Here is a 23494-nt window from a genome sequence, read left to right as displayed (position 1 = left end):
ATAAATACACAAACATTAAAAAAGTGGTATTCCTCCACCAACAGAGATACCGTATGTAAATAGCTGCGAGCCTGTACGTCATGCTGAAGTTATTTTCCCTCTGAAGTGATTGGATTAATGACATAATGACAGTGTAGTGGTGCAGCTGTCTAGAAAAGCTCCATTAATTAACAGCATCAGTATGCAAACTAACAGGCGTTGCTCTTTCTGACTGATTCAAGCAGAAGGAACAAACACACACACTTACACATGTGCGCACAGGCCAAACAATGTGTCCTCTATTGAAAAGAGAAGAGAGACACTCTATCTTCCTACTTCATTTGATCCAGCTCCCTCACGTTCTCTCTTTTCTCTCATTCTCTCACACATCCTTCCTCTCCCCGGCTCCTCGGATGAATGTGTCTCTGTTTCAGATCCCTGCTCCAGGGCTACACACACCCATCTGTCTGCAGATGTTACTGTTCACTGTGTCTCTGACAGTGTGTGTGTGTGTGTGTGTGTGTGTGTGTGTGTGTGTGTGTGCGTGCATGCGTGTGTGTTTAACCAATGCGTGTGGGTGAGTGAGACTGCTGAATACTGAAATCGTGCACGTGTTAAATAAGCATGTAGGACAAGTGAAAAAAATGCAACAGCTACAAACTAGATTACTAGATTTCAGGAGTCACAGATGAATGGCAGCAAACATGTAACAAAAAGAAAGATTTTTTAACCCCAAATTTACTTTTTAGCTTGTTTACAACTTGCTAAGAATACCCAGAGGTGCTAACTGGCAGCTGTAAATCAGAAAAAGCTACTAAATTCACTTAAATGCTTCCATGAATTGTGCAGACTTCCCTCCACTTGCTACACTGTCACAAGACAGCAAACTGGAAATGTGTCTGCTTTTCCCAGTGATTAACACACTTCAGCATTTGAGTTGTTCTTAATGTTTGGACTAACGTTAGGATGTACACTTGATTTACATAGACAGAGATGTCAGTGGTAACAAAGTAGAATAAAGTGCAAAGATTGAGATCAAAAGTGAACATTTCAGTTAGGAATGTCTCTCAACATTCCCCAAAAATAATGAATGATTTGCTCTGTTTTTACCTCCATCATACAAGAACATGAACCATGAACATATTCCTGTAACATTCCGTGATATCCTGTAGGGGTGGGGCGACGGGGGGGGAATCAATACAGCACATCGCGATATTTTCCTTGGCAATACTGTATCGATACACAGACGCAAGTATCAATCTTTTATTATACATGTGTTGGTCAGTTTGTCTGCTTGACAATCCCATTTTGCAGCAATAAAATTAAAGTGAGATGAACAAACAGAGAAATTGTTGATAAAGTTTCCTTTTGGGGACATCATTTGAAATTGTGAAAAATTTGAAGTTGGAAAAAAGGTAATAAATTGCACTATATCGCAGAATATTGCAATATGTTTAAAATCGCAATAATATGGTATCGTGACATAAGTATCGTGATGATATCGTATCGTGAGGCCTCTGGTGATTCCCACTCCTAATTTCCTGTTATTACTCTCAACAGCAAATCTAGACCACAACCTAACCCAAAACACATTTTACTTTTCTATCACAGCCAGCTGTCAATAATTGATGACAAGTGAGAATGTGGGAAATATAGTGATTCTAATCAAATCTGTGTGTTCACTCTTTCACCAGCTGATCACAAACTGAGCTGTGAAGGAGGTGAAGAAATTGGATCTACAGTATACACGGAGAGCCAGGTGACTTTGACCCTGCAGGCTCAGATGTTTCAGGTGCACACATGCTGTGTTTGTTTGGGTTCTGCCAAACATGAACATGCAGACACACTATCACACATCAATGTGTATGCTGTTTGCAGGGTCAGTGTCTAAGGCAAGGTGTCATTTGAAACCAAAATAATACTTTTTCATAACTTTATTTGAGAAATTAGCAAAATAAAATGACATAAATCGCACCAAAAAAATAAAACAACGGTGATCACTGATATATATTCATCCAATTGCCCAACCCTAGCTACAGTAATACTGACAATAATGCTGTCAAGTAACACTGTGAGTGAAGCGTAACCCTGGTAGCTGAAGTGCACATGTGCTGTATTATGACAGTAACTACCGTAAAAGCCTTAGTAGGCAAAGAGACAACCTAAGAGGCTTTATGCAACACTCCTAAATGATCCCCTTAGCTTAGGGAAATATTTCGCATAAGGGACAAAGTTAAGTTTGAAACTTAAGGTAGTTTATGCAACCGGGCACTTGCTCTCTCTGCCACTCACTCCACCACTGAGAAAACTATTAAGAATTTACAGTAACAACTAATCGGAGTCAGCATTCAACACCAGCACATTTTTACCAAAAAGTATCCAGCCCTATAAGTGTCATGTGGTTTCTGTAGAGTTGCTGAGAAACAAAACAACTGGAGGATCTACGAGAGAATAAGAAAAAAAGATCAAGAGAGAGTGCTTTGTGTGTGTGTGTGTGTGTGTGTGTGTGTGTGTGTGTGTGTGTGTGTGTGTGTGTGTGTGTGTGTGTGTGTGTGTGTGTGTGTGTGTATGTTTTTCTCTGTACTGACCTGCACTTCTGAGTCAGCGCTGACAGGTTGTAGCTGGAACCAGGTGTCTTTGCCGTGATATTTCTGCAGGTCCTCTTTCTTCACTGCAACCTTGCCTACACACACACATACACACACACACACACACACACACACACACACACACACACACATTATAACACAAAGACAAATGAGCTCACTTTCCTAAAAATGATCTACGTGTTCAGATGCAAGCTTCAACAAACACCCACACACCTGTTCACATGGTGTCAATCCACACACCACATCGCTTTTAAATGCATGTAGGCACCTGGTGCTGATATACTCACAAAGTGTACCGTCAGTGGCCTGGATATGACCCTGTCATTTCTACCCTGAAAGTAACAAGCTACTTTTCTGTTTCCAACACCCACACCCACACCCACACATGCCCACACCCACACACAAGCTGTTGATGATACAAAACACACCCTAAAATGTTTTTCTAGTTTGTGGCCGGTGGTCACACACACACACACACACACACACACACACACACACACACACACACACACACACTATACAAATCCACCAATATGCATACTGCCACACCCAATGACACTGATAAAAACATCTGCCCTCACACAAACAGACACACACCTTTTTAGTGCTAACAGTGTAACTATAAGGGACCTTAAAGGAATAATTAGACAATTTGTGAAAGATGATTATTGGCTTTCTTGGCGAGAATTAGATGAGAGGATTGATACCACTCACGTCTGTTTAATATGAAGCTACAGCCAGCAACCCGTGTCTGCCACAATTTTCAAAGTGCGAGTCACTTCAATATATAACAAAGAAAAGAAGCTAATTCTTACATTTAAGAAACTGGAGCAACAGTTTTTCTTGATAAAAGACTCAAACGATTCAAACGAATTATTAAAATTGTTGCCTTTTTTCTGTCGATCATGTTATTTATTTACTTGTTTGTTTTTATTGTTTGAAATTATAAGGTTCAAGCTGAAAATTTAAATTCATCCTGTGGTATCCACATATGTTCTTTGACCGTTACTTTAAACTTGAGTTTAGAGGGATTGTTTGGTTGTTTTTAAAAGCACTCTGCGGTTACAGTATACATCTGAAAAGAAAGTTGTTGTATAACAAAGTAGCATGTCCTTCCAAACACCCCCCATGAATCAAGAAATTCTTGATTCATTTTCCAAGCTGGGATGGAGTTTGAGGGAAGTTTACAACAGATGGAGCAGCTGTTTACTCACCGATACTGGAGTCCCTCCTGAAGACGTCCCTGTCGAAGATGTAGAAGGAGAGATGTCTGAAGCTACGTGGGATCTCGCAGTAAAAGTCCTCCCCATAGAACGGACTGGAGGTGAGAGGAGACACAAGATGAACTGTGATTAGAGACTCCTCTCATCGAGCATGTTTTCATGTGTTTTTCACAAACACAGATGTAGTTTTAAACATTCAGTGGTCGAAAGATGAGAAGAAGACATGAGGGACAAAAGAGGGTTGGGAAAACTCCTAAATCTCTAGTCTAGTCTAAAATAGATCATTTGTGCCCAAACATGATTGATTTTGTCCCCTGGGCAGACATAAAATAAGATCACATGCATTTACATCTTTCCATGAGTCATGTTGACTCTACAGCTTGTTTGCCTACAAAAATTGGCCTGTTTGTGACCACTGGCTGGAAGGTAAATCAACTGCCACTCTCTGCCTCACCTAAACAACGACCATAGATCAATTACAGCAATGAGAATCTCGTGAGCTGAGCCCTCAGGGCTGCTACTAACAACTACTGACTTCTTCTGTAACTCTGCAGGCATGAAGCCACACAGAGGGGTGGGTGGGTGTTCAGGCAGGCAGAGGCATGACTGCATTTATAAACAGTCCTACAAATACAGGATGCTTAAAGTAATAATGTTGAAGATTTCAATTTAAATAAATGTCTGTTAATTTACTATCTATGCCGCATTAGTCTCACATTAACAGACCTTCCTTCACAGCGCAGCAGAGGAGGGTCTGGCTAGTCCACACAGCATTCCGGGATAGGAAAAAAACGTGCTCTGGTTTATTGGCATTTCTTTAAACCAATCACAATCGTCTTGGGAGGTGCTAAGTGCCTCACGGAGCCACGGTGCCTCTGCAAAATAGCCTCGGGAAGGAACTTGTTTTGGTGGAACGTGTACGTTCAAAAGTTGTTTTAGTCGTGCAACAGAAAACTCAGATTGGACAGATAGCTAGCTAGCTGTCTGGATTTACCCTGCAGAGATCTGAGGAGCAGTTAACCATAGTCCTCATAAATGACCCGGGTTTAAAATTCCAACACAAAGAAAGCGTAAGGTGCCAGACATCCGGCCAAAAAGAGTGACATCTGGCGGAATTTCCGGTGGAACCGAGCAAACCCAGAAGTGGAACGTCGTGGATATAGACTAATGCCGCATTAACAACACAATGATAATGATAATGCTTATAGCACATTAAAAACAGATAAGCAATAAAACCAACACATAAAACAAGCATATTAAAAGCAATTAAAAACAATAAAACCAGTAACTATCAGGTGAGAAATGTAAGACTATTGTATGTGGAAAGCTAATCTGAAGAGGTGTGTTTTGAATGTGTTCAGGTCAGTACAGTCACGGATGTGTATGGGTAGGGAGTTCCAGAGGGAGGGGGCTGCAATGGTGAAAGCTCTGTCACCCCAGGTACGGTGCTTGGTCCTGAGTGGTGGGGAGAGGAGGTTTGTGTCAGAGGAGTGGAGATTACGGGGGGGATTGTGGCGGTGGGGCAGGTCTGTGAGGTAGGAAGGAGCCTGGTTATGGAGGGCTTTGTGGGTGAGGAGGACTTTACACTTTAAACTCCTCCTCCTTTAAACTTTAAACTCCTCCTCACCCACAAGAAAATGATGATTGAGTCTATGGCCCACTGATTAAAGCCCTTGCATTTGCAGTATTACGAGCTGGGTTTCTGTGGCGACATTCCTGAGAAAATCACAAGCGACGAACAGTTAGTATTTTCCATCACCCAGCAGTGGTGAGTCTGCCAGAGAGGGTAGGCAGAGCTAATGCAACAGACTCGCTCTTCAACTTGTGTCTTAAGCGGCGTACTGTTCGGATCTCTGGGAAGTTAGATCCAAAAACACACCTGCAATTACCGCTTATCGCCATAGATCAAAACAGAGATCTTTGAGACTGTGACTTTAAATACACGTAATTTAATTTTGTAAACTCTGTATGCAGGACGGATCTCACTTGTTTCCTGATCAGATGAAAAATGTGAAAGTTCTGGGCTGTGAAATCAAGGAGGAAGGGAATCACAATCCATGATCTTTTAGTAATCCTGCGATACAATATGCAGTCTATGTGCAGACAATATGCAGGCGTCTGACTGAAGAAGTTGATATATTCTTTATGTATTGTAGCTTAAATGTTAAAATTCCACTAGTGACACAGTCCTTCATCATCCAAGCATTTTCTCTTAAGCTTGGCTTGAAATACTGTATAAGATAGTTCCACTATACAGAATTCTGCTGTGTTTGTAATAACACACCTTGATTGTGGCCAAAAAATATAAAAAAATGTAAATAGAGAGACCAAGCTAGTAGAGAGAAAATGTTTCATCGAAATACTAAAGTTCAATAGCACCAATTCTGTCAACATAATAGTTGTGAACTATCACATTAACTCTAACCAAGTGAATTAAATCTTAAATCTTCCAATTCATAAAGGCAGGGAGTTACCGTATGTGAAAAAAATGTGTTTACATTTTTATGAAGTCTCAGCCTTGAGTTTAGACCACTGAGAAAGTGGTTATAATTTGACTTTCATGATTGCACCTTTCTGTATATACAGACTGAAAGGATGACAAACACAAAATGGGTGGAGGCCCCCTCAACATACCAAAGGGACTTCTCGATGATCTTGGTCCTGAAGACCTCTTCTTGGTCCAGGTTGACTGTGCAGTAGCAGTCCCTCATCCTGTTTGGTCCCGGGTACGGAGGGATGTTTTTTGCTTCTCCTGCACAAAGAAAAGGGATTGTGAGCATTTTTTATTTAGGAATGCTGTTGTAAGCAATAGCATTGTTTAATCAAGCACACTGCTGTAAGTTAGTGATGACAGATACATCGTATTTTCATCGCCATTGCGATATGAACATGCGCAATAAACACATCGCAAAAGGGTGCCAAAAACACAATGAATAAGAAAACTAATTTTATTTTGGGACGGGTGCCAAATCCCAGTATTAAAAGCAGCCTCTCCCTTGCTCTGTGTCGGGGCTGAGCTCCAAGCTGTCTGGATAAAGTCTAACTGTTTATCCTAGTTTGCCACGTATCTTAAAATTTAGCAAAATCTTGTAAACTTAGCTGCTGGCTGAGACAAACCAGCTCCTTCTCCCTCTACCAGCGGTACCTGCACATGGCTAATTGTCAAGTACGTCAATGACGTCATCGGACCTTGGTGGTGAACCTGATTTACCTCAGCAAAGGGAGGAGGACAGGATGAATGACTGATCCTGACTCAAGTTGGTGACAAATAAATCTCTTCTTTAGCTCATTCTTTTCTAAATTTTGATGTCAGGAATATTATTTATTTTACTGACATGTTAGATAGTTTCCAGTGCGATAATAATGAGTTTATATAGTAACTTTGCTGTTGTAAACATTACTGTTGCTGCTCTACGAACAACATTTAGCCTAGTTATATTTAAAATATTGTATTCTAATCAGGTTCTGACTTCGAAGACAACCAGGCTGACATGGGAAATTTATAGCTAATATGCACACTTCAATATTTGTTTATTTATCACAAGTCATATCGTCATCGCAATAATGATCATTTTCACACATTGCAGATTTTCCTCATATGGGCCTACAGTAAGTTATAACTTATTTAACACTGAAAGCATGCAAAGTTTAAAAAGAAATAGTATTATTTAAGTTCACACCTGTTTTAGCTTTGAATAATTTGAATAATCTGACCGACGTATAATGATCAGGGTGACTACTCTTATGCCGGACACACAAATATTAAGCCTTGCTCTCACAAACAGACACATTAATAACAAATAACATGTGTTTGTTGTGTGTGTGTGTGTGTGTGTGTGTGTGTGTGTGTGTGTGAGACGTCTGTGTTGTTTGTTAATGAAAGAATCGGCGTGGGACATTTCCTGAATCGCGCTGAAGCTTAAACTGTTAATCAAACATGAGTGACAGATAGAACACCCTTTCACAAGAATGTGGTCCAACCACCCACAGAGACACGCCACACACACGCGCGCGCACACACACATGCACACACACACACACACACACACACACACACACACACACACACACACACACACACAAACACACACACAGGTGGTGCTCCAGTCCCTCAGGAGCAATACATTCTCCTTTATAAAGCCATGGATCCATGTTAGTCAGTACTCTGTTCACTTCACCCTTAGGACCCATGGGACTCTGAGGCTATAGTTACACATGTATGAGTGCAACATTGTCATTGTCTGCGCCAATAACGCTCCATTATCTGCATGGGAGTCTGATGCTGCCTTTCAGCCGACATCTGGGAGTTATTTCGGTCCTTTTGGACCAACTTCTTCACAGCACGAGTGTGTGGTTGGGTGCTGCAAACTGATCCTTAAAATGTTGATCATCTACAACAGTGGATCCCAACATTTTATTGTGAACCTGCAAAATTAAACAATGTCTACTGTCTAAATTGTTTAATGTGAAGAATGTTGAAAGGCCTTAAAATATAAAATGTCTAGTATTTCACAAGAAAAAAAACATTATAACAAAGCTTAATTTAAAACAATAATGTCATCTTGTGACTCCTTGTATTTATCTTGGGACACAATCCCCACTTTGGGAACTGCCGATGTAGCTTTTTTTTTTTTTTTTTTGCTCCTTTAGGGGTGTTAACGCCTAAAAATAAACCAATCAAACAGCATTTCTACAGTCTGTTCAAAGAGAACACTTTCTGTTGCTGCACTAGGAAACTGTTTAAATATACTATGCAGTATAAATCTTGAGCTACTTTGTGGCAGAGCACGCAATGCTGTTGTACACAATGCAGTGTTTTCGACCCTGGAGGGGAAGAAGGGGAGCGAGAGAGAGTTGGCATTTGACACTAGATAACAGACTGTTAAACAGCAAAACAGATAGCTACCTTCAGATTAAATAAGTCATTTTTCCTCAATATATATGCACATGAATGCAGCAGCCCAATTAGACATTTTGCTCAATATCTCAACTCCAACAAAAAGTAAAAAGTAATTTTTTCCAATAAATAATGAATGGGAAACACTACACTGCCATCCATCCAGCTCTGACACCTCATGTTTAGAATTTCACAAGAATCGAATCTCATCACAGAACAATTTTAAAACATGATAAGGAAGAGTTGGTGTTGCAACAGAATGAATAGAAAGAGGAGGAGGAGGAGAAGGAGGAAGAGGGGGAGGAGGAGGGAAAATGAGGTGAGTAATCACATGTGTCATGAAACACTCACTAACTACTCACACTCACGTGCAATTACACCTTTTGGATAAAACCATTGATTTATTTAAACGCCGGTAGGCTCGTTCTACAGCCATGAGACCAATCAGTTAAGCAAAAGTCCTGCAAATGTCACTATTTAAAGGATACGTCATCCTTTTAATAGGATTTGTTGACCATAAGTAAAATATGCCGGGCATATCTTTTGCACTTCTACACAATGTGCCGTTGTTGCTAAAAAAGTCTTTGTAAAATTTAAATCTGCAATCAGAGTGACAAATGGTCAGTTACGAAAGAGAGCCTATTTGGTACATCTCAACCTTTGGTCCATAATACTACTCAAAGGAGACATATAAAACCATGCTGAGACAAACAGAGGTGATTAAGTGTCTCTCTGTGGGGTTTGTAACTTAACACAGTGTTATGACTGCGTCTCTGGGGGCTGATTCATACTGTATGTGGTTCATTACACCACAATGCAAAATAACAACATTCATTCACAAATTACAAAGACACCTGAGCTGTAAAACAGGACACACGCTCCATTGCTTCAATTTGTTGTTACAGAACCCGACTCTGTCTGTGTTTATGTGTGAGAGCAGCGCGATGACGCAAGTCTCTCTGTCTTTATCCCTTTACTTCCCACTGTTATTCCATCTCCCTCCTGTGTTGTCTTCTCCTCCGATTCTCTCTAGTTTATTCTCCCACATTTATTTTATCTCCCTCCTGTAATTCATTCATTCGTCTCTCCTGCTCCTGAATTCCCTCCAATCTCTGTTTTCCTGCTCTCAATCATGACTGCGAGGTCCCTTGACTGGATTGCACCATCCAAGTCATCCTAGCTTTCTCAGCTCTTTGTGTGTGTGTGTGTGTGTGTGTGTGTGTGTGTGTGTGTGTGTTTGTGTGTTTAATGACTGAACTCACAGCGTAAAAACAAATCTGTGTCAAAATCTGAGCTACTGCAGAGGGCAAAACATACAAAGTTATCTGTGTAGTTGGGCCACGTGCAACATCTAAGAATTACAGACTAACCGAGGTGATTGACCGATTTTATCTAACCACAGATATACTGATATCAGTGTATACGCTGACAGATACAGTAACAAAAAAACGTGCATACATGGGATTAAAACTGAATGGTAATTTCAAATTGTAATCCCATAAACTACTCGTTACTGAAAAAAACTTTTTTTGTATAGGCTTTGCCCTCTAAGAGCTGTCACTATTGGGTTTATCCTTTCGCTCATGCGCAGTTGTGACGATTTTCTTTCCCGCCCTTGTGTCCAGTACGGGCCTCAACTACGTCTGCAGATACTGTATATAACATGAGCGGACCCGGTGTTCATCGCCCAGTTTTTCTTCAGCGCTAGCAGAATGAAGACTTCTACCTCTAGCGGTGTTCGCCTCTGCCCCGGCTGCCAGACCGGCTATATCCTGCCGGAGGATCTCCACCCCTGCTGTGAGTCCTGCCTTGGCTCCGATCACTCCAAGGCGGTGCTCTCCTCTCCGGCCTCCTGCCTGCTTTGCATCCGCCGGCCTTCTAAAGAGCTGAAACGGCGGGCGGACGCCGCTCTGGCACTTCGGTGAGGGGGATGGCAGCTGGGCAGCCCGGCAACATGACACCCTGGACCCGCCGGGAGAGGACTCCTTCGTCCGATGACTCGATTCCCAAGGAGGATGGTTCTCTCATGTTTTCCCTCTTCCCCCCTGGAGAGAATGGACTTCGAGACGGGGATCGACGCCCCCACTCTGCGGCTCTCGCCTCGGCGATCTTCCACTCTGCCACAGGCGGCTCCACTCTCCACCGCCAAAGATCTCTTCTTGGACCTGCCGGACATCATCAAGAAAGCAGCGGACCTGAGAGGCATAGTGATGCCGGCTGAACTCCCAGCCCCTGCTTGCGGCCTCCTGAGTGGAGATGTTTATACACAGCAGCCGCCGTCCAAACGAGCCCCGCTGTGGCTGCGCTTCTCAGAGCTTCGGTCATTTGTGGAGGAGGCGTTTTCCCAGCCCAGGAAACTGAAGGCTCCGGTTTCCCGCTACGCGCCTTTTACCCAGGTTCACGGCGACACGGAGGCGGGTTTCCCTTCGGTCCCACCTCTAGAGCAGAGCCTGGCGTCCACCCTGCCCACACCTCCGTCCCCCCGAGACCGCTTGCACCAGTGTGCAGCCCAGGGCCTCGCGGCACAGAAAAATATCGCCTTGCTAGCTTCTGCTGTCTCCGCCATGGCCACCACACAGGGGGCGCTTCCCCCGGAGCTAGGCATGTTACGCTGGTGTGTGGAAAAAGGTGCAGAGCCCATATCATGCCCCCTGCCCCTTGTGTTAACTTATCTCCAAACATTAGTGGATAATGATTTCGCTCTGTCTACAGTCAAAGCCTACGCGGCGGCCATTTCATCCTGCCATGAAGGCTATGGAGAGAGGTCAGTTTTTGCGCACCCACTGGTGAAACGTTTTTTGAATGGGGTCAGACAACAGAAGCTCTTTTCGGTCAAGGGTGTTTTCCCTTGAGGGTTTTTTTCCTCCACCTCATGGCAACGACGCGGAGGAGGCTTTCCACCGGCTGTGCCCGGTGCGTGCGTTATCACAGTACGTTTTACGCACAGCGGACATCAGGCAAACACAGCAGCTGTTCGTGCACTACAGAGAGCACTTGGGCCTCACAATAGTATTAGGCCAATTCATAATCATGACAGGGTTTTTATCAAAAATTAAAATAATATATTATTTGATACATTGACCTGTCAGTGCAATTAGGAGAGGAGTTGGTCTATGTCCCGCTTGTGGACAAAGAGCAATGTCGGTAGCCTTTGCTCATTAGCGCCACCGCTGTTCAGGAGAAGACTGCAACTAGTGTCGCGAGCACCAGCGCGGGTATAAATAGTCACGGCGATCCCATGACGTCACATTTGTACGCGCCAGCTGGGCTGCGTCCAGTATAATTCTCGCTTTAGAGGGCGAAGCCTATACAAAATAGAACGATAGTTACGAATTGTAACTCCAGATTCTATGAGTATAGGCGTAGCCCTCTAAGATTCGGGCCACCTGCTCCACTAACATTGGCTGAAGAAAATGCTGATGTTGGGAGATGAACAACGGGTCCGCTCATGTTATATACGGTATCTGTGGACGTAGTTGAGGCCTGTGCTGGACGCAAGGGCGGGAAAGAAAATCTTCACGACTGCGCATGCACGAAAGGGATAAACCCAATAGTGACAGCTCTTAGAGGGCTACGCCTACTACTCATAGAATCTGGAGTTACAATTCGTAACTATCGTATTTTGTACTGGCCAATTCTGCTTCCAACTGCATTACAGTTCAATGACAACATCATTTTGACTAACAATGCAATCTGTAGTTATCTATCTAGCATAAATCGGGCACTCTCTTTGCGTGTGTCCCCACACATGCGCAGTACAGCACTCACACATGCGCAGGCACGTAAGGCTTGTATCATGTGGACGCACCAACAGTTTTGTTGTCATTACATAGAATTCCTCATGGGTGTGACAGAAACTACGCACTATAGCTTTAATTACAGGAGTGCTTGGAGGAAAGGTAAATACTAGTTTAATAATAAAGTACTTGTAGAGACAATATAATTTGCGAGTCAGGCTTTTGAGACGCTCCCAGTGTGGTATGGCGCGTGGTGGAGGATGGAACAAAACCAGAACGCAGCACAGTAGAAAATGGCTGTAAGATTTGATAGGTTGTAGGGATGGGTTTGGGAGAGGGAAGGGTTTTATTTTGTGTGGAGTGTTCTAAATAAATATCAAAATGTTCTATTTAAATAGGATAAATAGGTTTGGAATTATTTTTACAACTGAAATGAATTTGTTGTTATTACAGACGTAAAGTACCGGAAAAAAAGGTACCATTAGGTACCGGAACTGAATTTCAGGTACCAGTAAAAATAAAGTAAAAGTAAAAATGTGAACAGTACCCAACCCTACTCACCCAAGCCATATCTCTACGTGCTGTACCGGCTTCTCCAGCAGGCTGAGCCAGGCTCCCTCCTTCCCCTTGCTAGGGCCACATCGCTACCTGGATGTGTGACGGCTAGACGACAAAAAGGGGACATGCTGAATCTCACATGAGCTGCAGCCGAGCCGCGACTGATTGAACTGCACTTATAGTTAGATGAAGTTGTGAAAAGAAAATACAGGGAACCAAGCAATCGGCCCTTTCTGAACATGCACTCGCTCCAAACGGGCACTGCACTAGTTAGGCTAAAAGATGCAAAACCACCTGTAACGTCCCATAAGCAGCATCAGCCCAGTCATTACCACAGTTACAGATGCAGAGACATTTTGCTGCTTCCTGTTAAGGGGAGAAGGAAGTGCTGGACAGTTGTCTTTCGGGATGAGTTGATAAGCAGCAGAGTTTGTTGGATTGAGGGAAGTTTACTACAATAGTAAGAGTGGAGTATACACGTTTTGCATATGTGTGTTTTTTTTTTTTTTTTTAGATCAATATAGTATTTTCCATATGCAAATAAACAGGCAAAAGGACAACATATTTGTTTTGATGACGTGTGTGTATGTTTAATGAAGAGTGAGTCTGTTACAAAAAAAAGGATAAGCCTCTCAAGTAACCTGCCGTTCAACACATTAGATTAAAGACTTCATTTTACAACCAGAGTGTGTAATCCTCTGTCTCAGTACAGTGGCACTCATAAGTTTATGAACCCATGCTAAAGTTGACTAAAAAGAGGAATAAAAAAATCATCTTTTGTAAATTTATCTTAATGCCTTAATTAAAAAAATGAGGAAGAATCCAACCTTTAAGGACACCAATTTTGTTTGTGAATGAATAGTGTTTCGTAAATAAATAAATGTTCTTCCTTAAAATATAGGGGGCATAAGTAAGTACACCCCTATGTTAAATTCCCATAGAGGCAGGCAGCTTTTTATTTTTAAAGGCCAGTTATTTCATGGATCCAGGATACTATGCATCCTGATAAAGTTCCCTTGGCATTTAGAATTAAAATAGCCCCACATCATCACATACCCTTCACCATACCTAGAGATTGGCATGGTTTTATTTCAGTTAACCTAATAGCTGGATTGATTTGCATTGAGAGACGATTTTATGGAAAATACCCCATGCCAATCTCTAGGTATAAATCTGCCTGCCTCTATGGGAATTTAACATAGGGCTGTACTTACTTATGCCCCCTGTATTTTAAGGAAGAACATTTATTTATTTACGATACATTATTCATTCACAAACAAAATTGGTGTCCTTAAAGGTTGGATTTTTCCTCATTTTTTTAATTAAGGCATTAAGATCAATTTACAAAAGATGATTTTTTTATTCCTCTTTTTAGTCAACTTTAGCATGGGTTCATAAACTTATGAGTGCCACTGTATGTCGATCTTTCTCTATTACTTTCTTTTCATGCTGGACTATGTGTTGCCATTTTCTCCTTATCGTCTGAACCCCCTTTTTTGCTGTTCATCAATGTACGGCCTGTGTCGTGTCATTCTTTCGTTTTCCTTTTCAAAATTAGCTTTAACCTGATTTCGCTTTCCTCTACTTCTGGTTGCTTCCCCTTTTTTTTTCATCTCGCTCATTTACTTTCTCCAGAGGGGGTGTGTTTTCTCTCCTCAAGATTCAAAATAAGCAGAAAATAAATAAAAAAAACAACTACAGCAGCTTTCTCTTTTCATCAACCATCACTGTAGCTGTCCTTGGAGAATATCTTGCCCTAGTATCTGAGCAAAAACACAGTGCAAAGACACACTCTTGGCACTTGTGTGAGTGCTGTGGTGGTGTGCACGCAAAACATGGGGGCGATGAGCAGCGCTGCAGAGAAATAATGATGACAGGAACACCCCAAAGAGGGCGAGAGTGAATGGGAGGCCATTGACACATTAAAAGAAGGCTGACTCCCCGCCTCATTACTGCAGAGGAAAGTGAAGAAAAGGAGGCTCAGACGGAAGAAATCAGGAAGCACAAGTGATTGAAACAACGTAATGGACGCAGTGAATGTGTAGCTTTGTTCCTGTTCCTCCTCTGTTGACTAGCTTCAGTCGGCAACACTCATGTGTACAGTTACAGACGCGGTGCTCCACTTGTTATTCTAATCTTCTCTGACATGAACACATTCAAGGATACACAGGCATGGATGCTTTCAGTGGCTCTGTGCTTGACTAGCAAGCCTGGGAAATAGGCTTTAAGGAAGGGAAGAAGCAAGGGGGGTTGTTAGTGAGAAAAATACAAGCAGTGTACTCAACCAAGGGTGAGAAAGGAGGAAGACTGGAGAGAGAGAGAGAGAGAGAGAGAGAGAGAGAGAAAGTGAGAAAGAGAGAGCGAGAGAGAGAGAGAGAGAGAGAGAGAGAGAGAGAGAGAGAGAGAAAGAGAAGTCAGTCAGTCAGATAGAAAACTGGAAAACGGTTAGCTGTGGAGAAAGCTACAACAGGAAATGAGATGAGGAGAAAGGAATTTACACTGGATCCAAGATGTAGTTTAAAGCAGTGAACAACCCAGTTACCCCTGTGTGTGTGTGTGTGTGTGTGTGTGTGTGTGTGTGTGTGTGTGTGTGTGTGTGTGTGTGTGTGTGTGTGTGTGTGTGAGAGAGAGAGAGACACACACCGTGAGAATGGAAAGAAGGACTGAAACTTGTAAGAGGACAATTTATTATCCCACAGTCAATACTCAGTTCCTTTGATGGTCCTAAGTAGAGACTCAAAACAAGAACCGAAACAAACTGTAAGTCTTTCTTGTCCTTCTGAAAATGACAAAACATAAAAACACTACACATACCCCACACACATGCACGCAAACAACCGTGTAGACTGGAAATGATCTTTTCTCACACTGTCTCTTTACCTTAATGTAGATAATAACAGCCAAAAAACACCAAAATGATTAGTTCTAAAATATGAAAATGCACACCTCCAGCTGTGCTGAGGTTGAGGAGGAACAGCGTGGAAAAAAAGGGAGTTTACAGTTAAAGACTGGCTATGCCGCACACCACAGTCTCTGTGATAAACCAGTGTTCAGTTACTGATCAAACTCGCTCTCCATTTAGCGTGTCCTAGAGCTTATGTTCAGATAGAGTCGTTTCGTCTCAATGAATAACTTAAGTAAAACAAACACACAAACATGCACACTAAAGGGCACATGCAGGAAAGAAAATTAGCTGCTTACATGTTAGAAATTAGGGTCGGAAACCTGGTTTGTTCATTCAGGATGTGAGTGTAATCAGACCATTGTGGTGCCATGGTGAAGTTAGAAGTACAAGAAGCTGATTTCACAGCTTTATGTTTTTTTCTTTTTAAACTTCTAGAAAAAAACTATTAAACATGTCAAATGAGGACAACTCTCCCCTTCATACACTCACAAACAGGCTTGGCACGCACAATAATGAGAAGACATGATATCTTTTGCAAGCACAGGAAAGGGAGAGTAGGTTGGGTGCAAGTCCCTGTATGTGGCAAGCCAGACGAGAGTAACACTGTTGCAGAACCTCATTTAATCAGCGTGTGCAATTTTGCTTTTTCACACCATAGAAACGATATGATCACTTGCTTCTGAAAACATTTGAGGTTTCTCTCCCTACTGTTCAGCACGGTGAACGTTTTCGTGCTCATGTCATTGTCAGCAGGTAGAGGTCATACCAGGGAGGGATCAAGTCTAGCTATACCACAGGGCATGTGAAGGACATCATGAAGGAGCGGCACTCTATTTACCCCTGCTGACCCTGCATGCTGGGCCTACGGCTGTACTTCCCCGCTATTCCTGGTACTGTGTTGTCGTGGAGGGCACATTACCAAGTGCAGGGAGAGCTGCTGTACCCAACCCGGATTATTCCACCAGCCTAAAGCTGCCTTGACCGAAACACGGCCTGCGTCTAAACAGTCAACACATATGTTTACAGCAAACGAATTCCCAAAGAGCTGGCCTTCCAGAAAAAAATGGAGAACCTGTCACATAAATACACACTCCATGTCTCCTCTGGACAGGAGGGAGTTAGGGAACCTCTGTTTGCCAGCTGTCAAGGGAAGGGGTGGGGAGGCGGGGGGATGGTGGGGGCTGGTCACTGCAAAGTTTTCCCTCCCAGGCTCAGGCCGCATTCACACAGCCTGGTGGTCGGCTGTCCGACGCTGCGGTGGCCATACATGTAGCCGGAGATCAGACTTATCAGTGTGTTTTGAGCTGTGGTTTGAGGCGATGTGAGAGTCCCGTACAGTAAACAGGAAACATCACTGCCTTTATCACTGCCACAAGAAAGTTTTAAAACACTATGAGGGTAAAAAATGAAACACAAGCGCTGAACTGCCCGGGAGTTTGCGTAATACCTGAATGCTTCCTGCAACAAGAAAGCACACCCTATGTCCTAGTTGTCTCTTCTCTTTCTTTCTCTCCAGTGAAATAAAGCTGCTTTTAAGTGCGGTCGGAAACGTCGACATCTATAAACGATCTGACGGAAAACAGTAATTGTGAAATATAAAGTCTATGTGTGCTACGTTGGGGGGATAAATAACACAACAAGACATCACACAATTGGGCCATTTGTTAAGTGGCACTCCCACCATCGCACAATCCTGCGGAAAATCGCTGGATCACTGTTTCTGGTCTGAGCGTAGCATCACCCAGCCTCAGTCATCCAGCCTAAGCTGCCTGAATTCAGCCACCCACTCCTATTTCCTCGACCGCCAACACTTTACCTCCTCTAATATGTAATCTAGTGTTTCCTCTAAAGTGGTCCACTCCCACTATTGTCACGACATCAGAAATTACACTTGTACTGTTCCGAATCAGAATCAGAATACTTTGTTGATCCCTCAGGGAAATGATTTAGTTGCAGTTGCTCACAGTCAAATTCAAGGTAAAATAACAGTAAGAAAAGTCAATAAGTGTATAAAGTAACAGAAGTAACATAGCTACAGTAAGAAATAAATAAAAACGTTAAGTAGAAGTAAGTGAGATTAGGTTACGTGTAAGATTTGGTTAAAAAGATTGTTTCAAATGGATTGTTACAACACTGTAAAGCCTCAGCAGGGCAGGTTGAGTAGCTTACGATGAGAACTAATGCCATGTTCAGTGGAGATCTACTCTCAGGGCAATCCAATAACTTACATCCTCTGCCACATCACCTGGCACCAGGCGCACACTGAACTCTGGAAGGATCTAAACCTTTAAATTGGGGATTGAACAGCAAAGCCAAATCTAATTCATTCAATATTTCATTTCATTGTTCCACAGATGTACCATTGCTTACTGACCTACAAGCAGTGGGGTTTAAGATGTCTAAGTAATTCATTTTTTGTATTCATTTAAAAAAATATATATATATATGGTTTGATGTGTTTCGAGTTCGCTAAACTGTGAGGTGACAGAGAAGTCGAATGCACGCATGTTGCTGTTAATTAGTGCAAAGTCCTGACTCCAGCTGTGCCACTGAGAATCCCCCTGTCTCTCTGAGCGCTGACAGAGACACAGTCGCTGACAGATGAAGCACAGCCTGCTCCTGTATGTGAGACACCACCTCTGTCCCTCGCTCTGTGTCTCCCTACATCTGCTTTGCATTAGCTTGTTGCCATGCAGGAAAAAACACAATTCTTTTGTAGTCTATTCCAGCTAATCAGGAAGTGAATTGGGGGTAGTGTCCTGTTTCCTGTGTTCGCCAGACACAACGGACTCGGGCCCAGTAGCCCCGTTTGGTTTCCGAATCCAGTGTGTTCATCCAGGAAACTGAGGAGAGTCATCACCTGGTGGAGCTTAACAATTATAAATCCTCTCTCTCTCTCTCTCTCTCTCTCTCTCTCTCTCCTACAGATATTTGGCAGATTTTCAGCTCTGAGTCATCAGCCAGCCTCAGTCTCATTCCAAAGGACAAGACTTTGATGAAAACAATGTAATGCAAGGGTTATAGACATTACAGGGAGCAGAGTGCCGTAGGGATAGGACTGACAGCGAGTATGACTGCTGCTAGTAACGGTGTAAACTCTACTGTTGTCACTGTATGACAATACAGAAGAACTAGAACTGAGGAAACGCAGTGGTACAGGCTTAGAAGTGAAAACAACATAAATGTGTTTCATCAGTAAACTGTAAATAACAAGTCATGACATCATACTACAAAGGCAGGAATCGCTGTGAGTCCGTCCGGTAATCTGTCTTTGAATTTGGTGACCCACATACGCGAAAGACATCGCACGCAGCACGCTGTGTGCGAAAAAGGTCACAAGCAGCACCCTGTCTGCAGCGGGGTACCGGCGACTATTTGGAAATGAATACCTCTGCTGTGTATTGCAGTGTGTTTCTGAGCGTGGATGCTAGATGATTACAATGCAAATGTTACAATCAAACTCTTCATTTCCCTGGAGTCAACGAGCATGAGCAGATAGCCTACAGGAACACTGTTGCAACTCAAACTGTTTGTCATACTAACTTATAACACTAATAACTTTACCTCCGCTAAATAAAGCCATGTTTTAAAGCAAAATGATGTAACTATTTGACCTTATAACAGGGACGTTCAGGGTTACAAAGGCATTCACGTAATAAAGTTAACAAGCCAAGTTTGCCCTCTGAGCTAATGTGTGCTAATTTCTGTAGCCAAGAGTAATAAAACAAAAACACGGAGGCTCCGTAACGCCCATATTGACAACAGCAGCGCATAATGCTAGCCTCACGTCTTCCAATTTTAATATATATATATATATTATTTTTTTTTCTTCTACTCTCGTTTATTTGACAGCTGTAAATTACTTGTTACTACTAGGGGTGGGGGGGAAAAATCGATTCATGTATATATCATGATTTTTTTTGTGATGATTTTTAAAATATATTCTTTTCCCTAGAATCAATATTTTTATGAATTGTTTTTCAATTTTTTTGAATAATTCACCTAAATACTGTATAAGGTATAAGGTAAAAGGTATCACCAACGGCAACAACATCATATCCGTTTCCAGCAAAACAGGCTGAAAGCAGAAAATGCAGAAAATACATGTTCTGTACTTCTTTACAGATGAAATAAATGTCTGTCTGACTGACATGTGATGTGCATTCCTTTTAGAAAACAATTAGTTTTTAGAAATGTCTCATGATATATTGTTTCTAGAAGTGTATTATTCAACTTTTGTTTTTGTTAAAGAAGGAAAAGAAAATCGCAATATTCAATACTATCGAATCGCAATACATTTAGAATCGCAATACAAATCGAATCGGCACCCATGTATCGTGAAAGAATTGAATCGGGACAAAAGCATAGCAATTTATAGTAATATAAAACAAAGAGCTGAAAGAGAGCCAAGATGAAAATCTTCTACAAACTGCAATTTCTTAGCATTTATGCTTGAATAAATGACTTAAACAATAGTTTCCGTTATTATTTCGACGGTAGACTAATCGACTAGCGGTTGCAGGCAGCTCTACTACAATCCAAAATAAGATTTTACATCCAAAAAGTAAAAAAATCAATCCACCTCAACTGACTACAACCGTAAAATGCTACTTACACATGAATGCTTTAGTAATAATTCAATAATATACAGTATATAACTCACAGGGATCATTTTTCTGTACTTTGACACTTTTAATACTTTATGTAGGCTACATTTTGGTCTTCTGGACTTTTACTTAAGTATTTTACAAAGTGGTATTGCTACTATTAGTTAAGTAAAGGATGCGAGTACTTCCTCCACCACTGCACTTTGCTGCCGTGATAAGTAAGCAGGCTTGTTTCTTGGAAAGACGTTTGTGACAGACAGAGGTCCTCCACTCATTCAGTTTTTCATTCACAGGAACTCAATGCTGCTGGCTGACTGAACATTCATTCAGAAAGTGCAGCAATCTAACAAGGCCTTTGTAATTTAACAACTCTCCCTGGAGCTGCAGGTCTGAGCAGCCTATCATCTCACTGAGGCTGGACTACTTGATAAACTTGATTAGGGTGGTTCTCCCTCCAGCTGTTTCCAGCCAATTTAACAGCAGGTAAGGAGCTTAATAACACAGCCTAACTTTGTACATCAGCTCAACTCAAAAAAAAAAAGGGGCCACCAGATTGTTTTTGTCTGATGCTGGCATCATCACACTGCCCCATGAGTTTGTTGTGATTTTTTCTTTCTCTGCTCATTCCTCCTGTCACATTGTTTGGAGTAAAAAAACAAGCGGACAGCACAACCAGGATGAATGGCCCGCCAGATGTCGGTGAAAACTACAGCAGACGCTTCCAAACGTCCCATGTTGACCCAAGAAAAGAGTGTTGCTTTGAATGTTTTGATATTAAAAAGGAAAAAAAAATATGAACATGTTATCAAACAGGTCAGACTGCAGCATCTTAGACTTATTCCCCTAACAAAATAAACACTATAACCTTTACTATAATTACAGCTGAAACAATTGGTCGAACAATGGATTAGTCGATTGATAGAACACTCAATTTATCATTGAAATACTTCCCATGCAAAAATGGCCACAATTTCTCTTATTCCAGCGTCTCAATTAGAAAGATATGCAGCTTTTGTTGGTTTTATATCACTATAAATTTGAAATATTTGGCTTTTCAACTATTGGTTAAACAAAACAGACTACTTGAAGACACAAAATAAATTGACAATAGAGAAAATTATTTTCAGATTAATCTGAAAATTAGTAACCTTAACTTCAATACTGCAAGTACGTAACTTAGAAGTAAGCTTACAGGTGACTTGATTTTTGACTCCTGTTTTAATATTACTAGTATTATTATTATTTAGTCCATGAGATGTGTGTGGTTAGGTAGTTGGCATTGTGTTATTACTACAGTTTAACTAAAGAAATCTCTGAATTGCATGAAAACACTGTCCTCTCCACTAAACCCTCCATTGCAAACTGTACTCAGTCTTCTCATGGCTCCATTCACAAGATATGCATGCACCACAGGCCTCCTACAAACCAGTGGTAGGCTACTCACTGAAGACTGAATATCTAAAAATAGAAATCTGGGCTAACAATCAATAGCTAGACAGTGAAGCCTAAAGTTGTTTGGAGGGGGGAGGCCAGAGAGATAAGAGGGGGTGCAATAACATGAATGGGTGGCAGCAGCTAAGGTGTAATAAAGGATTTATTTGATGTTTAGTGTCCAGAAAAAGCATCTGGATATGTGCAGCTGTGGAGCCTTTATGTCGCACAGCCTGCTAAATATCACCCAGCAGTTCCAGTTCAAGTCTCCATATGTGAACCTCAAACACACCTGATTTGGATTCTTATGCCAGCTGCTAAATTCCCACAAGGATTTGAATCTCTCGATTTCCCCCCCCCCCCCTTTAAAATGTTTACAATTTACAGTTTTTCAGCGCTGAGAGAAAAGCGTGTGATTTGAAATGCAATAACATCAGGAACAAGACAGATATGTCCCCCCACCAGTCTCCAGCCTTCACTGCCCGCTTGGCCCGTTAACATGGAGCCATCCATTGAGGCGCTCAGACTGGGGGTAGGGATTTTTCTTCTTACCTATTTTTATTTTAACGCTCTGGAAAACCCGGAGACCTTCCTCTTCTACCGCCATGCTTTCCCCGTGGCTCTTTCCCTTTTGAAAACTATATTAAGACAGTCCTCCACGGTGGTCGGTTCTGGCCTCTCCAGCGCACGGATAATCCAGGGGTTTTGCACATCTATGCACTCCGGACAGCGATTATACTCCGGTCCCGATCGCTGCTTCTGCTGCTGGCTGGTTGAGAACAAGCGGGCAGATTCAGCTTCAGTCCCGCAGCAGCAGCAGCGCCAGTGGAGGTGTGGCTCCACACAAACACCGCCCACACATATGTATGTATATGGAGGGTGATCTGTGCCACAAACAGAAGGAGGAAAGGAAGTGGTGTCATTACGAAACTAAAGACAGCCCAAGTGCCGCCCACTAGGGGCGACCTGACTAGCTCACTCCATGTAGGCTGAGTCCTTGGCAGCGGCCCGGGTTTGAATCCGACCCGCGGCCCTTTGCTGCATCGTCCCTCCTCTCTCTCCCCTTTCCTGTCTTTAAGCTATCCTGTCGATTAAAAGGCCATAAAAAGCCCCAAAATAAAAACAAATATTTTTTAAAAAATTGCTGCCCACTCTCACAAACATATAATAGGCTTGTTCGAGATGAACCAGGCCTGCGCAGAATCGATCACCGGCGATTGCTGCCCAATGCCGGTTAGATTTGTGTCTGACTTGATTCCGACTTGCTCTGACGTCATGCACACGTAGGCAACAATAACCTCAAAAGATCAAGGCGGCCACAGTTTTTAGAGGCAGACAGCGCAGTTGCTTATCACTGACTGCACCGACCCAGGCCCAGGCGGAACCGGGGCATGACGGGAAACGCCTGGCTCTCACCTGATCTAACAGCTGATTGGTTCAGAATCAACTCAACATGATGATGTTTTATATAAAAAAAATGATTGTTTTTTAATTGGAGGGATTTTAATTGCTATATGTCTAATTTAATAACTTTATTTATCCCAAACT

General features: G+C 42.2%; 1 protein-coding gene across 2 annotated transcripts in view; it reads right to left on the bottom strand.

Annotated features, from left to right (window-relative positions):
• The window catches only part of rasa3 (RAS p21 protein activator 3), a 45639-nt gene extending 22887 nt beyond the window's left edge, over positions 1 to 22752 (bottom strand). For both annotated transcript variants that reach the window (XM_078246657.1, XM_078246666.1), the window contains exons 1-4: positions 22499 to 22752; positions 6446 to 6563; positions 3803 to 3906; positions 2568 to 2662 (exon numbers count right to left, since the gene is read on the bottom strand). In XM_078246657.1, coding sequence (XP_078102783.1) covers positions 2568 to 2662; positions 3803 to 3906; positions 6446 to 6563; positions 22499 to 22553 — 372 coding nt within the window. In that variant the 5' untranslated portion in view covers positions 22554 to 22752. The remainder of the gene's footprint in view (positions 1 to 2567; positions 2663 to 3802; positions 3907 to 6445; positions 6564 to 22498) is intronic.
• Between the last annotated feature and the right edge of the window lie 742 nt (positions 22753 to 23494).

The sequence above is a fragment of the Sander vitreus genome, chromosome 1, assembly GCF_031162955.1.
Source record: "Sander vitreus isolate 19-12246 chromosome 1, sanVit1, whole genome shotgun sequence".
Classification (NCBI taxonomy): domain Eukaryota; kingdom Metazoa; phylum Chordata; class Actinopteri; order Perciformes; family Percidae; genus Sander; species Sander vitreus.
This window is presented reverse-complemented; position numbering and strand designations above follow the sequence as displayed.